The sequence below is a fragment of the Taeniopygia guttata genome, chromosome 25 (assembly GCF_048771995.1).
Source record: "Taeniopygia guttata chromosome 25, bTaeGut7.mat, whole genome shotgun sequence".
Taxonomy (NCBI): domain Eukaryota; kingdom Metazoa; phylum Chordata; class Aves; order Passeriformes; family Estrildidae; genus Taeniopygia; species Taeniopygia guttata.
The window spans coordinates 7,714,078-7,731,896 of NC_133050.1; the positions used below are offsets into that span (position 1 = coordinate 7,714,078).

General features: G+C 54.5%; 3 protein-coding genes across 4 annotated transcripts; 1 reads left to right on the top strand and 2 right to left on the bottom strand.

Annotated features, from left to right (window-relative positions):
• Positions 1-60: 60 nt before the first annotated feature.
• Positions 61-7,934, bottom strand: LOC115498496 (SLAM family member 9). 2 transcript variants are annotated; one of them, XM_030291628.4, is made up of 8 exons: positions 7,437-7,924; positions 5,099-5,392; positions 4,758-5,027; positions 3,925-4,035; positions 3,645-3,689; positions 2,737-2,789; positions 2,215-2,298; positions 61-2,061 (listed from the first exon to the last, which is right to left on the bottom strand). In XM_030291628.4, the coding sequence occupies exons 1-8, from the start codon at positions 7,522-7,524 to the stop codon at positions 2,008-2,010; spliced, it is 999 nt and encodes a 332-aa protein (XP_030147488.4). In that variant the 5' UTR covers positions 7,525-7,924; the 3' UTR covers positions 61-2,007. The 2 variants fall into 2 exon arrangements, 1 of the variants encoding a protein (XP_030147488.4); XR_012051930.1 differs by lacking the exon at positions 61-2,061 and having other exon boundaries at positions 2,214-2,298; positions 2,737-3,689; positions 7,437-7,934.
• LOC140680565 (uncharacterized) lies at positions 7,627-9,956 on the top strand. Its single transcript, XM_072918367.1, has 4 exons — positions 7,627-7,636; positions 8,070-8,990; positions 9,568-9,687; positions 9,824-9,956. The coding sequence occupies exons 1-4, from the start codon at positions 7,627-7,629 to the stop codon at positions 9,826-9,828; spliced, it is 1,056 nt and encodes a 351-aa protein (XP_072774468.1). The 3' UTR covers positions 9,829-9,956.
• SLAMF1 (signaling lymphocytic activation molecule family member 1) lies at positions 9,923-17,400 on the bottom strand. The gene is made up of 8 exons (XM_072918509.1): positions 16,457-17,400; positions 15,914-16,130; positions 14,218-14,538; positions 13,410-13,697; positions 11,826-11,945; positions 11,143-11,210; positions 10,734-10,880; positions 9,923-10,640 (listed from the first exon to the last, which is right to left on the bottom strand). Exons 2-8 carry the CDS (start codon positions 15,963-15,965, stop codon positions 10,596-10,598), a joined length of 1,041 nt encoding a protein of 346 aa, XP_072774610.1. The 5' UTR covers positions 15,966-16,130; positions 16,457-17,400; the 3' UTR covers positions 9,923-10,595.
• Between the last annotated feature and the right edge of the window lie 419 nt (positions 17,401-17,819).

The following is a 17,819-nucleotide window of genomic DNA, read 5'->3' on the forward strand; positions in this document are numbered from 1 at the left end:
AGCATTCCAAAAATTCAATAAATGTTAAAAAACACAGGGAAAACACAGGGAAAACACCAATTATTCCACAGCAATGCCGGTTTTATTCCAAAAAATAAAGTGCAGGCAGGAAGGGCCCTGGGATGCGCCTGGAATTTTTATTCCAGACACATCAAAGGCAGCTCCGGTTCCATCCGTGAATAATTCACCAAGGCACAGACAAAGAGCAGCGGGAAGGGAATTCCCAGAATTCCGGAGGCGTTCTGGAAAATCCAGGCCAGGTTGTGGTTTTGGGGCGATTTCTGCCGTTTCCAGGTGGATTTGGGGAGCAGGGAAAGGGGGAACGTGTCCTGTGTCCCCCCGTTGGGTCCTTGTCCCCCAGCAGGACGCACATCACAAAGGAATTCTGCTCCTGGAGATTCCTGCTGGGATCTCTAAATTCCTGCTGGGATCTCCAAATTCCTGTTGAGATTCCTGCTGGGATCCCCAAATTCCTGCTGGGATTCCCAAATTATTGCTGGGGTCCCCAGATTCCTGCTGGGATTCCCAGATTCCTGCTGGGATTCCCACTGGGATGCCCAAATTCCTGCTGGGATCTGCATATTCCTGCTGGGATTTCCTCTGGGATTCCCAAATTCCTGCTGGGATTCCCAGATTCCTGCTGGGATTTCTTCTGGGATTCCCAAATTCCTGCTGGGATTCCCAGATTCCTGCTGGGATCCCCAAATTCCGGCTGGGATTCCTGCTGGGATGCCCAGAATCCTGCTGGGAATCCACCCAGTGCAGCAAAAATCCCTCACACAAAATTAAAACCCAAAGACACCAAAGTCGCTCTCCATGTCCCGTTTTCCCTCAGATCCACCCCAAATTCCAGATCCCAAATTCCAGATCCCAGATCCCAGATCCCAGATCCCAGCTCCTGGCCCTGCAGGGGTTGGTGGGGCTGAGGTTTGGGGTTTTTTGGGGGGGAGGGTGGGTGCTGCACAATTTAGAAAGTTCTGGAGGTGGGGGAAGGGAACAGGTGCCAAAACCACACCGATGTTACAGGGGAAGCTTCTTGTTCTCTCTTCAGCTTCCTGGGGTTATTTTTGGTTGTTTTCGACCAAGCCAGAAGCTGAAGATTTGCAAGGCCCAGAATGCAGCAGAAGAGAAAAGCCAAAAATCATTTACGGAAAAGTTGTTTGCAAAAAAAAAAAAAAATCATCTACAAATAATAGTTTCCAATGATTCCCTGAGATGATTCCTTTTAAAATAAAAAAAAAAAAAGGGGTTTCCACCCAAAAGGGGCCGGTGTGGAGCCCTCGTCCCTGGAGGTGTCCAAGGAACCCACTGGATGTTGGTCTGGGTGACCAGGATTGATCCCAGGATGGAACTGGTGGTCCTGGAGGGCTTTTCCAACCTCGGGAATTCCGGGATTCCGTGGCAAACGCCTTTTAGGAGTCTCCTCCAGCTTGTCTTGAAGCCCCTGCAGCTTTGGCAGAGTTTTAGTCCAGGATCCCGGTGGGAGAGGGTGGCAAACGGAGCCTGAATCCCAAAAGTCTGGAGAGAGATCCCAAAAATCCTCCCTGAAATCCCAAACTGAGGCTGCTGAGAGGGAAACTGAGGCAGCACCAATGAGGAGGAGAAGCGGAGATCCCGGGAGGGTGAGATCAGCGCGATCCGGGTCCAGAGCAGGACGGGGGACGCTGGAGCTGTTCCAGAGTCACCTTGTGGGGTCCATCTGTCTGAGCGGGGAGTGGAGACCCTTTAAACCAGTTCCAGGCCCTTCTAAACCAGTTCTGGGTCTTTTAAACCAGTTCCAAGTTCTTCTAAACCAATTCTGGTTTCTTGTAAACCAGGTCCAGACTCATTAAAACAGCTGCAGACTTTCAAATCACTTCCAGATTTTTTAAGCCAGTTTCATGTTCTGAAAAGTTTCATGTCCTTTGAATCAGTTTTATGTCCTTTAAACCAGTTTCATGCCCTTTAAGCCGGTTCTGGGACCTTCTAGTCCAGTTTGAGGTCCTTCTAGACCAGTCCCAGGTGCTTCTAGACCAGCTCCAGGCCGGTCCTGGTGGCATTTTCTGCCGTCCCATGGTCCGCCTGCGAGGACAGAGGGACACGAGCTTGGTTTGGGGTGGTGGGAGTGATCCCAGCCTCGGATGGAGATCCAGGGCTTTGGTTTAGGGCTCTGGACCGCTCTGTCCTCGCCCAGCTCCAGGGGTTCCATCCCCCACCCGGGGCTGCCCAGCTCACCTTCTCCAGACACTGGACCAGGGAATAAATGGTTTTGGGGGATCCCCCGTCCGCTGGCTCGGCTTTAACTCCGTTAGGGATGCGCTGTGGGAAGAGGATTTGGGAAGAGTTTCAGGGCTCGGTGCTGGAGAAAAGATCCCAAACCAGAGATCCCACAAAGACCCAATTCTGGAGGTGCTGCCTGTCCCAAGGCCAGGCTGGAGCTCCTGGGACAGTGGGAAGTGTCCCACCCTTGGAATGGGACAATTTTAAACTCCCTCCCAACCCCAAAATCCCCATTTCTCCCTGATCCCTCTAAAACTCAGCTTTTGGGGCTGGGCACGGAGTTTTGGGCACGTTCAGGTGCCCTTGGGCCACCTCCGGCTGTGGCACATCCCACTTGGAATTCTCAAATGGAGCCAGGGACTGTCCAGCTGTCCCCGGGGTGTCCCCAGGCTGTCCCCAGGCTGTCCCTGGGTGTCCCCAGAGTGTCCCCAGGCTGTCCCCAGGGTGTCCCCAGGCTGTCCCCAGCCCCAGACTCACCAGCTGGGAGGTGCCCACCTCGGCGTACACGGTCGTGTACTCGGCTGTGGCCGCTGCAATTGGGGAGAAAAGCAGGAATTTGGGGGTTTGGGATGCAGGGAATTCCCCCTGGGTGCTCCTGGCCGGGGGGTGGAGGGAATCCCAACCTCAGGAGTCCAGGCTTGGGTGAAACCTCGAGCCCAAAGCCCCTCGGAGCTGCTGAAGGTGGGAATGGTTCCTCATCCCCCCTCCCTGGTGCTGTGGGGTTGGGATGAACTTCCAGCACCAAGGACAGGGAAAATCCGCTTTTTTGCTTTTTTTTTTTTCTTTTCTTTTTTTTTTTAATCCCAAATTCCTGTCCGCTTTTGGAGGACAAAATCCATTTATTTCTTCTTCATGTCATCCCCACATTGCTCATAGAACAGAGGAGGGGGAAAGGGGGATTTAAATCCTCTAAAATCCCATTTTGGGGTCGAAATTTCCCACTGGAATTCCTGGAGCAGGTGGGGATCGGGCACAACCTGAACTCGGTGGTTCTGGAGGGATTTTCCAGCCCCGGGGATTCTGGAATTCTTGGCTGGACTAACCCTGCGTCACCGAGTGGAATTCCTGGCTTTTCCCCCCAAAATGTCTCTTGCCAGCTTTTATTTTTCCCTGAATTCCCTCTTTTTTTTTCATGGTCCCGCAGCTGTGCTCCCAGCTCCCCCTTGGTGGTCTGGGATTAAATTTTCCAGCAAAAAATAAAGGGGGGAAATGGGATTTCAGGAATCTGGGCTCATCCCCCGGGATCAGCCCCTTCCACTCCCTGCCAGGACAGAGGGGTCGGGGTCCTTCAGCTCTGATCCCAAACCACGGCACTGGGGATGATTCCCCCGATCCTAAATGCAATTCCCTGGCTATTCCCACCAGGAACTGCCCCGAAATCCCACCTGTGTCCGCAGGCTTGGATTTGGAGAGATGGAATTTCTGCCAGCCTGGGGGAGATGCGACAGAATCAGAACCCCAAATCTGCCTCAAATCCACACCAAACCCACACCAAATCTGCCCCAAATCCACCCCAAATCTGTCCCAAATCTACCTCAAATCTGTCCCAAATCTACCTCAAATCCACACCAAATCCACCCCAAATCTGCCCCATCCTGGCTCTGCCCCCCTCCCAGGTGTCCCCTCCTGCTTCCCAGGGCTCCAGGGATGTTTTTCCACGCTCACCTTTGGATCTCCGGAAGAACAAGAGGGAGACCGATAAAAGCACCACAGCTACAACCACAGCTATGACCCCGACCCCGACCCCAACCCCGGCCTGGATGCTGGAGAGGGCACCTGGAAAAGGGAGAAGATGTGGAAGATCCCAGGGGAGCAGGATCAGCTTATCCCAACCTCAGCATTCCCATCCCATCAATTCCATTCCACTGATCCTGTCCCATCCCCGAATCCCAATGTTCCCATGGCTCTCGGGGAATCGGGATCAGCCCATCCCAACCTCAACTTTCCCATCCCAAATCCCAGCCCCAACCTTCCCGTGTTTCTCAGGGAACCGGGATCAGCGTTCCCATGTTTCTCAGGGAACCGGGATCAGCCCATCCCAGCCCAAACTTCCCATGTTTCTCAGGGAACAGGGATCAGCCCATCCCAGCCCCAGCGTTCCCGTGTTTCTCAGGGAACCGGGATCAGCCCATCCCATCCCCAGCGTTCCTGTGTTTCTCAGGGGACCGGGATCAGCGTTCCCATGTTTCTCAGGGGACCGGGATCAGCCCATCCCAGCCCCAGCGTTCCCATGTTTCTCAGGGAACCGGGATCAGCCCATCCCAGCCCCAGCGTTCCTGTGTTTCTCAGGGGACCGGGATCAGCGTTCCCATGTTTCTCAGGGGACCGGGATCAGCCCATCCCAGCCCCAGCGTTCCCATGTTTCTCAGGGAACCGGGATCAGCCCATCCCAGCCCAGCATTCCCGTGTTTCTCAGGGGACCGGGATCAACGTTCCCGTGTTTCTCAGGGAACCGGGATCAGCCCGTCCCACCTTCCCCCAGCTCTCCCGGCTCTCACCGGTGCAGAGCACGCCGGGGGTGCTGACGGTGACGTTCCTGCTGCTGACGGGGTTCCGTGCCGTGCACGTCAGCGGCTCCGGCTCATCCCAGGCTGATTCGTTCCCCCACAGCAGCACCGAGCCCTCGCCCCACAGCCGATCCCGCACCCTCCAGGTGTAGGAGATGTTCCCGACGCCGGCGCCGCGCGCGGAGCAGCGCAGGGAGAAGCTGCAGGTCCCGCTCGAGCAGTTCTGGGCCTCGCAGGTCACCGTGGGCTCTGCCAGCTCCCCTGGGGGCACAGCGGTGTCACGAACCTCTCTTGGAGTGTGGAAACCCCGAAAGAGCACAAACAGCACCTACTGAACACCTGGAGGGTGAAGGTGGACTTCTTCCCACCGATGGTCACAGAGTAGGTCCCGGCATCCTCCATCTGCAGCAGGGAGATGCTGAGAGCACGGCCGTTCTCGGAGACAGCAAAACGGGTTTTGAATTTTTCTACTGAAAATATGGGTGGAGAAGAATCCTCAAACGGCACAGTCACGATGGGATCATTCCCAAAATTCCAGAATGCTGCTTCCTTGCCTCTGTTGTGGCTGTGGAAGGTCACGGACCCACCCAGGACCCCGAAGACGTCCTTGGTGTCGCTGGTGCTCACTGGGGAGAGAAAACGGGGAGGAAACTTGGGATGGGGTGGGATGGAGCTGGGGGGAATGTAGGATAAAGGTGGGATGAAGGTGAGACCAAGGTGGAATCAAGGTGGGATGAAGCTGCTGCACGTGGAGAATGAAGCCCATCAGGGCTGGGGCTGTGTGAAGGCTCATGGGGAGCTCCTGGAAGGGTCCCTGGGTGATGGAAGAGCACGAGGCCACCCCCAGGCTCAGCTCCCGCAGCCTCGTGTGGAGACCAGAGTCCAGAGAGGAACTGAAAGGGAAAGGGGAACGAGGAGCTGCAGATGGGAAGGTCAGGAAGAGTCACTGAGAGGACAGAGAGCTCCTGGCCAGACGCCATTCCTTGGAGGAGAATCAGGGAATTCTGGAAAGGTTCGGGTGGGAGGGACCCCAAATCCCTCTCATTCTGCTCTCCTAAAATCCCCACACCTTCCACCAGCCCGGGCTGCTCCCAGCCCTGTCCAGCCTGGCCTTGGACGCTGCCAGGGGTGTGTGGGGCAGCTCCACCACGTCTTCTCCTGGCTGAAGATTCCCTGTGGCCGCAGGGAAGGGCCCCTGTGAAACTGTGGGCTTGTTCCAGCAGTTCCATGACCTTCCCATGCTGGGGGCACCAGGTCTGGTGGCATCTGGCGGTTCCAGATGGGATCTGGCGATTCCAGGTGGGGTCTCACAAGACTAGGTGGGGTCTCACCATTCCAGGTGGACTCTCATCATTCCAGAGATGAGAACCCTCCCACTCTCCTTTGGATGCAGCCCCGGACAAGGTCCAAGGCCGCTCTGGTCCCATCCTTCCCTCCATGACCCTGGGCAGTGGTTCAAGGAGGAAGGAGTTGTTTTAATCGTTTTCGTGACTTCCCATTTCCAATCAACCGCGCCACCTGATTTATACTGGGAATGGAGTTTTTCTTCCCGGTTTTTCTAACAGGGAACTGGTCCTGGCTCAGCCCCGAGGTCGGGCTCGGAATTTCTGTCTCCCTCAGCCTCAGGGCACACTGGGACACGGGCAGCAGAGCATGTGGCAGGAAAAAGCTGCTGGGGAAGATAAACTCGTGGGAAATTTGCTGAATAACGCAGCCACAGGATGGTTCATATGATAAACACCCCCAGAGGCTGTGGGGAAGGGCTGTGGCCAAACCTTGCCCAATTTCCCTCTTTTCACCCAAAAAACACCCCAAGACGAGACCTGCAAAAATCGTGAGGCAACGCGGAGAGGAGCAGGAGCTGAGGGTAGAGCAGATGTTTGGAGCACATCTGGACCAGATGTGGACCTGATCGCTCCTTTTCAGAGGGGTCCCATGGCCAGGAGAGCGGCCTGGGCATCTTTTCTCCTGTTTGCCCCATCGTTCGCCCTGGTTGCCCCATCTCTGAGAGGCTGCCCCCTTCTCCACCCCTGCGGAGCTGATCCCACACATCCCCACCCTCCTGAGGGTCCCTAAACCACCCCAAACCCACCACGGGCTCCCTGCCAAGGGACAAGGAGCGCCTGGCATGTGCAGAGGGACACGAGGAGGGAGCCTGGAGGTGAAAGTGGAAGGGAGAAAGCTGGAGATGGCTTGAGAAGGTCGGAAAGGTTCGCTCCGAGCACCAAAGTCCGAGCTCAGCGACCCAAGCAGGACAGGGACCTCCTGGCCAGACGTGCAGCTGCTCCTTGGAGGAGAATCAGGGAATTCTGGAAAGGTTTGGGTTGGGAGGGAACCTAAAATTATCCCGTTCCACCTCCTGGAAGCTTCCAGCGTCCCAGGTGGGTCCATCCCAGCCTCGGTCACTGCAGGGATGGCGAATCCACGGAATAACTTCTGCCAGGAGCTCCCCAGGCAGCAGCTGGCCAGAGGCTGGACCAGAGGTGGACACCAACCCTCTCCCAGCAGGTTTCCATGGCAGCGGGAGATCCGTGGATCCCACTCTGGGCACGGATCCACCCCGTGGTGCTGCTCGGGTGGTCCCACCCATCCCCGCTCTCCCCTGACCCTAAAAACCCTCAAAGCACCCCAAAATCCCCTTCCCAGGGACAAGGAGCACCTGGCACTCACCGGTTTGCTGGAGGAGCATGAGGAAGGCGAGAAGAGGGATCCAAGACACGTCCATGGGCGTCCGGAAATGGAGAGGATTTTGGGCCATCAGCACGCAAAAACCGTGCCACAAACAGGAAGAAGAAGAGAACCTGGATGGTTTTTCTGTGCCTGGGTGGGGCGAGGGGCTTTGGATGTGGTTGGGACGGAAATGACGTCAAGCAAATGGCTTTTGAAAGGCACAGTCATGGATATTTGAGGTATTGTTGGGGAAAAAGCGCCAGAATTTCCATGGAAGGATGAGGCTGGACCAGGAGAGTCACCGTGGCTGCGTGTGAACAGCTCAGGTGCTCCGTGGGACCAGCCCCAGCTCCCCCAGCCTGGGCCATACAGGAGCTGCTCCAGGCCCCCCCAAACCCCCAAAAAGCCGCCCCGAAAGTGGGACAATGGCCATTCTGGGGAAGCAGCACTTCTCCAATCCGGATGACTGAGGTCACATGCCGACGGTCGTGGTGAAATTTTGGGGAGAGGGGGAAGTAAGCTGGAGCAGATTAAAAAGTGATCTTAAAATGTTCTAAAAAATATTTTTTAAAGGTCCTTTAAAGATGGATTAAAAATCCTAAAAATAAGCTCTGATTCCTCTGCCCTGGTGAGGAACTGGGAGCTGCTGGTCCAGCCTGGTTTGGGATGCAAGGGACCTTAAGGACAACGTTTTGGGGCTGGAACGGGGAGGTTTTTTGGGGCTGGAACAGGGATTTTGGGGTTGGAAAGTGCATTTTGGGGTTGGGTATTCCTCCCCTGCTGCTGGGGTGTCCGAGCTGGGGACAGCGGAGCCATCGCCATGTCCCCGAGTGTCCCCGGCGCTGGCGGCAAAGGGAAAGCAAAACCCCCGATCCCTGGAATGCCAAAACCGAGCGGTGGCCGCGGGAGGATCGCTGTGCCTGGTGCCGGAGAAACCCCTGTGGAACTGGATAAGCATCCAATGGAAAGTGGAAATTAATTCATCAACGTTGCAGCAGATCCTGACGGCCAGGAGGGATGGAACTGTCTCCTATCCCAGAGGTTCTTTCCACGGGAGAGCGAAATTCCATCAGGGAAACCTCTCCCTGTGCATCTCCCCGGCTCACGGGGCAGATAACGGGGTCTATAGGGCCGAGTTCGAGAGTTCCTCCCGGATTTTGTCCCGGTGCTTCCGTGTGTCCGTGTGGGGTGAGTGGCTGGCTCCCCGTGTCCCCTGTGCCCGTGTCGCTCTGTGCCCTGTCACCGCGGCTGTCCCCGCAGAGCCCGTGGCGCAGCCGGAGCTGAAATCCCAAATCCTGCAGCGGGGCCGGGGCTGGTGCCGCCTGGCCCTGCTCTGCTCCAGCCCCGGGAACGTCTCCTACAGCTGGGCCTGTCCCGGGGCCCCGCCGGGGGAGGGCCCGGGGCCGCTCCCGGGGCCGGGCCCGGACCCGATCCCGGGGATCCCCTCCCGCCTGGTCCGGAGGCTCCCCGAGGGCGCGGAACCCCAAATCTGCCTCTGCAACGTCAGCGGCCCCGCGGGCTGGAGCGCGGCCCGCGCCCCGCTCACCTGCCCAGGTGAGCTCCCCGCGCATCCCGGGCTCGGGGAGCCGGGAGGGACCCGCGGGCTGGGGCTGAGCGTTCCGGGTTTACCGGCCGGGAGGGGGAATAACTGTGCTTACAGCGCTGGAAATATTCGGGGAAAAGCCTTTATGGAGATGTAAATTATGGCATTTAAAATTAACTTTTGTATGTAATATACATCATTATTGCATGTATTCTGTGTAAAATCTATAGTTGCATAAATAAAATCCATTTATATCTCTAAAAGATATACTTATATATATAATATGTATTTATATACTATACTTATTTCTATATATAATGTATACTTATTTTTATATATAAATATATACTTATATATAATATATATTTATACACTATTCTTATTTCTATATATAATGTATACTTATTTTTATATAGAAATATACCTATTTTCATATAAATAGATATTTTATATACATACAATATATACATTTTGATTTTATGTAATGCAAAAATATCAAGTTAGAGATTCAGGGAATCCTGAGACAGTTCAGATGGGAAGGGACCCCAAATCAAAGCCTAATTCTAGGATTCTGGGATTCTTTTCCAGGAATTCCAGACAATTTCAGCCGCTGGAGACCCCTGGTCATGGCTGTGGCCGAGGGGCTGACCCTGCTCCTCGTGGGCAGCTGCTGCTGGTGGAGGGAGAGGAGGAAGAATTCCCGGGAAGGTTTGTTTGGAATGTCAGGGCAGGGTCCCAAATTTGGGGGTTCCGACCTCAAACTGACCCTTGGAACACCAAAATCCAGGAGTTGTGGAATCAAAACTTCTCAAAAACGCCCCAATTCCCACCCGTTTCCTTGCAGGATAACGGGGGTTACAGGCGCCTGGGCTTCCCAAATCCCGCCGGCCACCAGCGCCCCTAAAACCCCGGAATTCCCATCCCTGTGGAATTCTTCTCCTGGAAACTCCAGCGGCCGCTGGGATCCCACCCGATGGAACAGAAATATCCAGAAATTCGGGGTTTTCCCCCAAAATTCCACCCCCGGCTGTGCCTGGGAGCGAAGATCTGGGGATGGGAAACTGCAGAAGGGATGGATTTGGGATTGGACAGGCGGGATGGGCGGGGAGTGGGAATTTTGTGGGGTTTTTAGGGCTTGGAAAGTTTGGGAATCCTTGTATTCTCTTTTTCTTGGTGCAAATACCGCTGAGCTGCACAATGAACCTGTTTAATTAATTAATTGGCTGATTAGAGCCTGGATTACTCCTCGGGCATGGGGAGGGAGCGGGAATTTCTTTGGGAATCAGGAATTCTAGGCTGGAATTCCGGGTGGGGATGGGGTGGGAGAGGCGATCCCGGGACTGGGATTTTCTTTGGGATCAGGATCGAAAGGGGTGGCGCCTCCTCTCCCTCATCCCAAAAATCCTCGTGGCTGTTCCCAGGCATTAATTGGGATCATTTACCGGGCGTTAATTGGGATCAGGCCTCGCGTGACCATCCCACATCACGTCGGGGACACCGCTGCTCGCTCGCTCCGGAGAGTTCCCCCAATTCCTCTGGGATCTGCTCTGGGATCCGCGAAGGATTCCCCCGGGATCGGCAGCGATTCCAGCCGGGACCGCGGATCCCGGGGAGGCTCAGGCCACCGGAAGGGTCACGCTGGCGTAAACCGTCGTGGGCTCCTTGGGGGGCACAAAATGGGGGGACAAAGGGGTCAGTGAGGTGGCCTGACCAAGGGTGCCCCACGGGTGGGGACTGGGGATGGTCCCCCTTACCTGGGACAGCGGGGAGCATCCCCGCGGGGTTGGGGACCCGGCTGGGGACCGGGGCGCTCCGTCGGGGGCCGCGGGTGGCCCGGTGGCCGTGGCGTAGATGGTGGTGCAGGACAGAGGGGTGGCGTTGGGGACGGTCCCTTTGGGCTTCTGAGGGAGGTGACAAAGGCTGGGCAGTGACCCGAGGGTCCCCACGGGGCCACCCCGGTCCTGCCACCACCTTCTCCTGCCGGGGTTGTGCCCAGTGGGGCTCGGAAAAGGGGGAAATCGCGGGGTTTGTCCCCAAAGCCACCGTGGGATGTTGGGGGCTCAGCAAGTTGTGTCACTCGAGTTTATTCCCCCTTTTCTTCACCCTTTTTTCCCCGGCTTTCTCCCCCCTTTTCCCTCTTTTTTCCCCCTTTTTCCCCCTCACCTGCACCCGCTGCACCTGGGCGTAGATGGTGGCGCTGGCCGGGGTGACCTGGGAGGGGTCTGGGTCACCTGTGGGGTGGGGAGGGGTCGCACAATCCCGGGATCAGCCAGGTTGGAAAAGAATTCCAAGGTCACCCAGTCCGACCGGTGTCTGGCTCCCCCTTGGTCATCCCGAGGAATCTCCTGGAATTCCTCGGACACCTCCAGGGGCGGCCACTCCACCCCTCCCTGAGCCCCTTCCAAGGCCTGGCCGCCCTTTTCCAGGAGGGATTTTCCCAAATTTCCCACCCTGGCACAGCTCGAGACCATTCCCTCTTGTCCTGTCCCATTCCCTGGGATCAGATCCCAAATCCCCCCTGGGATCAGATCCCAAATCCCCCCGGGGATCAGATCCCAAATCCCCCCTGGGATCAGATCCCAAATCCCCCCGGGGATCAGATCCCAAATCCCCCCTGGATCCCCCTTTTCTCCAGGCTGAGCCCCCCCAGCTCCCTCAGGAATTCTCCTTTCAGGATTTTCTCAGCGCTCCCAATCCCAGTTCCTCCCGTGTCCAGCTGCCGTCCCTGGGGACACCGGGTGACCGCGTGGGGACCAGTCACAGCTTGGACTCGATGGCCTCGGAACTCCTTCCCAACCTCCGGGATTTTGGGGGACCCCCACCCACTCCAGGACCCCCAAACTCACATTTGGCTGAGCGGGTGGCCCTGAAGGTGATGATGACCACGATGATGATGATGATGATGATGACGATGACACCGAGTGCCACCAGAGGCACCAGGAGCTCTGTCCTCACCTTGGGGACATCTGGGACGGGAGGGGACACACAAGGGAAGTGGTGCCACGTCACCCTGAGCCTTTTGTCACCTCTGTCACCTGATTTTGGGGCTGGTTTTTGTCACCTCTGTCACCTGATTTGGGGGATGGTTTTTGTCACCTCTGTCACCTGATTTTGGGGCTGGTTTTTGTCACCTCTGTCACCTGATTTTGGGGCTGGTTTTTGTCACCTCTGTCACCTGATTTTGGGACTGGTTTTTGTCACCTCTGTCACCTGATTTGGGGCTAATTTCCATCACTTTGTCCCCTGATTTTGGAGGTGGTTTTTGCCACCTGTCACCGGATTTTGGGGCTAATTTCCATCACTTTGTCCCCTGATTTTGGAGGTGGTTTTTGTCACACCTGTCACCTGATTTTGGGGCTAATTTCCATCACTTTGTCCCCTGATTTTGGAGGTGATTTTTGTCACCTGTCACCTGATTTTGGGGATGGTTTTTGTCACACCTGTCACCTGATTTTGGGGCTGATTTTTGTCATCTGATTTTGGGGCTGGTTTTTGTCACTTCATCACCGGACTCGGAGGCTGAATTTGTCACCTCTGTCACCTAATTTGGGGTTGATTTGCTGCAGAACAGGAAACACAAAGGAACAGGAAACACCTCTGAGCTCTCTTTATTTGCCTTATTGGGCAAATAAATCCCTTATATGTGATTCCAGGGTTCTGGAATTCCAGGATCCTGGGGTTCCAGGATTCTGGGGTTCTGGGATCCCAGGATTCTGGAATTACAGGATCCCAGGGTTCTGGGGTTCCAGGATTCTGGGTTTACAGGATCCCAGGATTCCAGGATTCTAGGGTTTCAGAATTCCAGGGTTCCGGGATCCCAGGATTGTAGGGTTCCAGGGTTCTGGAATTCCAGGATTCCTGGGTTCTGGGGTTCCAGGATTCTGGGGTTCTGGGATCCCAGGATTCTGGAATTACAAGATCCCAGGGTTCTGGGGTTCCAGGATTCTGGGTTTAAAGAATCCCAGGATTCCAGGATTGTAGGGTTCCAGGGTTCTGGAATTCCAGGATTCTGGGCTTCTGGGATCCCAGGATTTGGGGATCCCAGGACTTGGGGATTCCAGGATTCTGGAGATTCCAGGATTTTAGGGTTTTGGAATTCTGGGTTTACCGGATCCCAGGATTCTATGATTCCAGGATCCTAGGGTTCCAGCATTCCTGGGTTCTGGAGTTCCAGGATTCTGGAATTCCAATATTCTAGGTTTCCGGGGTTCCAGGATTCTGGAGTTCCAGGATTCTGGAATTCCAAGATTCTAGGTTTCTGGGGTTCCAGGATTCTGGAATTCCAAGACTCTAGGTTTCCGGGGTTCCAGGATTCTGGAATTCCAAGATTCTAGGTTTCCGGGGTTCCAGGATTCTGGAATTCCAAGACTCTAGGTTTCCGGGGTTCCAGCGTTCTGGAATTCCAGGATTCCGGGGTTCGCGGGACCTACCCCACTGCTCGGCGCCGCACTGCTGGGAGTGGAAGGCGGCGTGGCGGCGGCTGACGGGGTTGCTGGCGGTGCAGACGCAGCCGAAGGCCGCGCTCCGCAGGGCGTAGGAGAGGTTCAGGACGCCGCCGCTGCCGGCGCAGATCCCCCCGGTGCCGGTGCCGTTGTCCCGGCTGGCCCAGCTGTAGGAAACCTCGTCCCCCCGCTCCGAGGAGCAGCGCAGCTCCAGGGAGCAGCTGCCGTTGGAGGATTCCCGACGGAGGATCCGGATGGTGGGGTCGGACACCGGCTCTGGGGAGAGATGGGAATTCCAGGATTTGGGAACGGAGGTCGGCGTTTTCCACCTCCGTGATCGCCACCCGCGCCCCAGAGCTGCTCCCAAAAGGCTGAGAGCACCCAGAAAAAAACAGCAGCATCCAGGAAAAACAGCGGGAAATTCCAGGGGAAGGCTGGGAATATCCAACAGAAAGCCAGGAGATTCCAGCAAAAGGCTGGGATCGGCCTCCAGCTCCGGAAAAGGGAGAAATGGAAATTCCAGGATTTTTTTGGGCATCAAAGTGGGCATTTCACAGCCCCTTGACCACCAGCCACCTCCCAGACCTGCTCCCAAAATGCCAGAATCACCCAAGAAAAAGCCAGGAACATCCAGGAAAAAGCCTGGAGGAACATCCAGAAAAAAGCCTGGAGGAACATCCAGGAAAAAACCTGGAGGAACATCCAGGAAAAAGCCAGAATCATCCAGGAAAGGGCCAGAATCATCCAGGAAAAAGCCGGGATCACCATCACGGCGATTCCTGGAGGAATTTTTTACCGAACACTTCCAGCTGGATCTGCCAGACCTCCTCCTCCGGCCCTTTGCTGACGCTGTACTCGTAGAGCCGCCGGTCATCCCGGCTGGTGTTGAGGATTTCCAGGGAAAAGTCCTCCTTGTGGAAGCGCATCCGCTCCGGCTCGAACTCCGTGTAATTCCCGCCGGAAATCTTCAGCAGGAATTTCTTCTTCAGCGGCTCCTCTATGGTTTTTTTCCAGGAGGCTTCCCCGCATTCCTCGGTGCGTTCCCGGAGCTCGCGAGGGATCCGCAGGAACGTCGCCTCCCCCAGAATTCCCAGCACCTTTTCCCTGGCTCCGATCCCTGGGAAGAGGCGAGGGAGAAGGGTTGAGGTTCACGGGGATCGTCCTCATCCCAGCCCTGGAATGGTTGGGATCCATCCTCATCCCAATCCCAGGAATCCTCCGGGATCGGGTCAGGGATGATGCTGGATCCAGCCTGGTGATCCACAGGATCCCAGATCCACGGGGGAAACCTCCAGGTCCAAGGATGAGACCCCAAATCCAAAGGGGAGACCCCAAATCCAAAGGGGAGACCCCAAATCCAAGACAGAAACCCCAAATCCAAGACAGAAACCCCAAATCCAAAGGAGAGACCCCAAATCCACAGGAGAGACCCCAAATCAGAAGAAGAGTCTCCAAATCCAAAGGTGAGACCCAAAATCCAAAGGTGAGACCCCAAATCCAAAGGAGTCTCTTTCCCAACTTCAAATATCCTGGGACTTTGGGAATTGCAGCCACCAGGGAGCAGGCTCAGGTACAAATCCCACAGCAGGGTTATTGTTTTGGAAAAAAAATTTGAGGGGTTTCATCTCCCACACACCAGGATTCCCCGTGGGAGGATTTTTTCCTCCCAAAACACCTTCACTGATTTTTATTCCAAGCCAATGATTCAGATTTTCCTTGATTCAAATTTTCCTCAGTTCAGATTTTCCCTCATTTCTGAGTAAACAAATTTTGTTTTTGTAGGAAATTGTGAGAGGAGGAGAAGGAAGAGGAGGAGCCAAATCTGGAGCTCCCAAAAGCACAGAAGGGTCCCCATTGTGCCACCCCCACTTTTCCCAAAGTCTTTTTCATTGGTTTTGCCCTGGAAAGGAAACAGGAAATGAAAAAAAAAAAAGGAAGAAAAATGAAAAGGGAAAAGGGAAAAGGGAAAAAGGAAATGGGAAATGACCTCCTATGGGTGGAGCCTGGAATTTCAACTGGAAGCCCAGAGGGAATTTTGCCTCTCCAGACCCCCCAAAACCAGGGATTGGCCCCATTTTCTTGGAAGTTGTCCCATGGCAAAGGTTTGGAAGCTGGCGATCCTCAAGGTCCTTCAACCCAAACCATTCCATGATTTTATTCCTTGGGAATCTCCCAGCCCAGTGATTTGAGCCAATCCTCCGGGAATCTTCCTCTGGAGCCTCCCAGCTCCCTCCAGCACTGAATTAATCCCTCAGGGCTCCCACAACCCCGCTAAAATTCACCCAAATCCTTCACTTTTCCAGCTGAATTTTTTTTCCATCGCATTTTAATCCCCTCCTCCCTCTGGCAGAGTTTTAGGGACACTCCTCACATCCCACCTGGAGCACCTCCGCCCCAAAGCCCTAAACCCCTCCAGATCCACCCAAAAAAACCCCACAATTCTAGAAAAACCACCCAAAACCCCCCAAAACTGGGGAGGAAACCGTACATACCCCAAAGAGCTCCAAGGGTGAGGAGGAGCCGGAGCCAAGCGCCGGAGCCCATCCCGGGGTCACGGAGCCTCCAGCGCTCCGGGGCTCAGGAAGACCTTCCCCCCCAGGCCTCTCATTTCCTGTTTTCTGGGGGCTGACTGAGTCAAATTTTTGCCTTTTATCCTCTTCGGTCGGAAATTATTCAAAGCACGGGGTTGTGCTTCGTGCCCCAAAAAAGCTGCGGAGAAAAGCAGAAAATTTGGATTTGGTTTTTCCGCCAGAATTCTCTCATCCTGCTGGGGGTCCTCAAACTGCTCTGAAAAAAAAAGAGGGAAAACCCAGTTTTGAAGGAATTTCACGGAATTTTCCAGCTCTGGAGAGGTGGAAGCTTCAAAGCGATCCCGCTAAAGGATGTGGGCGGCTCCTCGGAGCATCCCAAAATCTGCTCCATCCCCCCCAGGGGTGGGACCACTCAGAAAGGTGAGAAAACCCCAAATTTCCCAGCTTGGAGCTCCACGGGATCCACAGAAGGAGGAGAAGGACGGGAGGTCCCCAAAAACTCACCTGGGAGAAGCCAAATCCTCGTTGTTGGTGGATTTGGGTGGATTTGGGATCAGCTGGGGGTGGGGATGGTCCTTCCCAGTGGAATGGCTGGGAAAAGCCAGAAAAATTCCAGTTGTGGATCTGTGGTTGGAAAATCTTGGCTGGTTTTGGCGGAACACCTTTGAAATACGAGGGTTTTTTGCCTTTTTCTTTCCCCAAATTTCACTGCTTTTTCCAATTTTCTGAGTGTGGATGGAGCAGGAATTCCAGGATCCCTGAGGCTGGAGAAGAGCTCCAGGATCCAACAACCCAAGATGGCACCAACTCTCACCTTGCAGTTCCTTGGACACCTCCAGGGATAAAAATTCCAGGATTTCAACCCAAATCAAATCCCAGGATTGGGTCACATCCCGCTGCTTTCCAGGGAAGCCCAGCTCGGAGTTTTCCCACGAGGTTTTGCTGACGGGAAATGATTTTTAAACAGCAAAAAAAAAAACCCAAAACCACCCAAAAAAACCCACCCGGAACATCCTGTGAGGCTCCTCCTTCCTTTTTGAGAAAGCACCTGATGAGGTAAAAACCCAAAGCCATCATTTCCCAAAAATCAGACTTTTACAGAAAAAATACGGATGGGGAAGCGCAGGATGAATTAATCCAGGAAAAACAGCCACGGTTCCTCCTGGAAACTTCTGGAATGGGAGCTTGGAAGGATTTTGGGGTGGCAAAGTTGTTGGGGTGTTCAGGGGTATTTGGGGATTTTTTTGGGGTTTTTTTTGGGGTGTTTTTAGAGGCACAAATCCCACCTGGAATTCCCTTGGCCAGGCTGGATTTCTCCATGGATTTCTCCACCAGTTCATCCCCCAGGTCCCAAAAGGAAAATTTTCAACCAGGAAATGGTCCAAAAAAGCCAAAAAATCCCCCCAAAAAGCAATTTTCCCCACCTGGGCTTGGCTGGCACCAGACAGGAAAAATGAATGAAATCATCCAGAAGAAAATTCCTTTTGGGAAGCATTTTAGGGAACAAGGAACATAAAATGGTGACAAAAACCTCTTCTAAGTGAAAATAATGACCCTAAATCCTTTCTTCTCCCTATCAACTCATCCTGGAATTTTCTGGCTGGAAACTCGCCCGAGATCAATGTTCATTAATTTCCAGAGGTTTTTTGGATATATCCCAGATTTTATAAGTGGAATAAAAGCTCGAAGTCTCCACATGGGAATGGACCAAGACCCCAGAAATACTCGGAATTTTCCAAGGAGGTCCCTGTTGGCCCTTGGAGGATTCCAGCCTTGGGAATCATTGCTTAAAATGGAACTTTTTGGGATTTATGGAGGTGAAACCCCTGATTTTCCCCTTTTTTGGGCTGGGTTGGTGTGAAGCTAG

Coding starts and splice junctions, on each gene's coding strand:
- LOC115498496 (XM_030291628.4), bottom strand. CDS start 7,524: ATGGCCCAAAATCCTCTCCATTTCCGGACGCCCATGGACGTGTCTTGG. Junction 5,028..5,098: donor CTTCACCCTCCAGGTGTTCA/GTAGGTGCTGTT, acceptor CTGTGCCCCCAG/GGGAGCTGGCAGAGCCCACG. Junction 2,299..2,736: donor AGGTGGGCACCTCCCAGCTG/GTGAGTCTGGGG, acceptor CTCTTCCCACAG/CGCATCCCTAACGGAGTTAA.
- LOC140680565 (XM_072918367.1), top strand. Junction 8,991..9,567: donor CGCCCCGCTCACCTGCCCAG/GTGAGCTCCCCG, acceptor ATTCTTTTCCAG/GAATTCCAGACAATTTCAGC.
- SLAMF1 (XM_072918509.1), bottom strand. CDS start 15,965: ATGGGCTCCGGCGCTTGGCTCCGGCTCCTCCTCACCCTTGGAGCTCTT. Junction 11,946..13,409: donor GTGCGGCGCCGAGCAGTGGG/GTAGGTCCCGCG, acceptor CTCCCGTCCCAG/ATGTCCCCAAGGTGAGGACA. Junction 10,641..10,733: donor GATGCTCCCCGCTGTCCCAG/GTAAGGGGGACC, acceptor GTGCCCCCCAAG/GAGCCCACGACGGTTTACGC.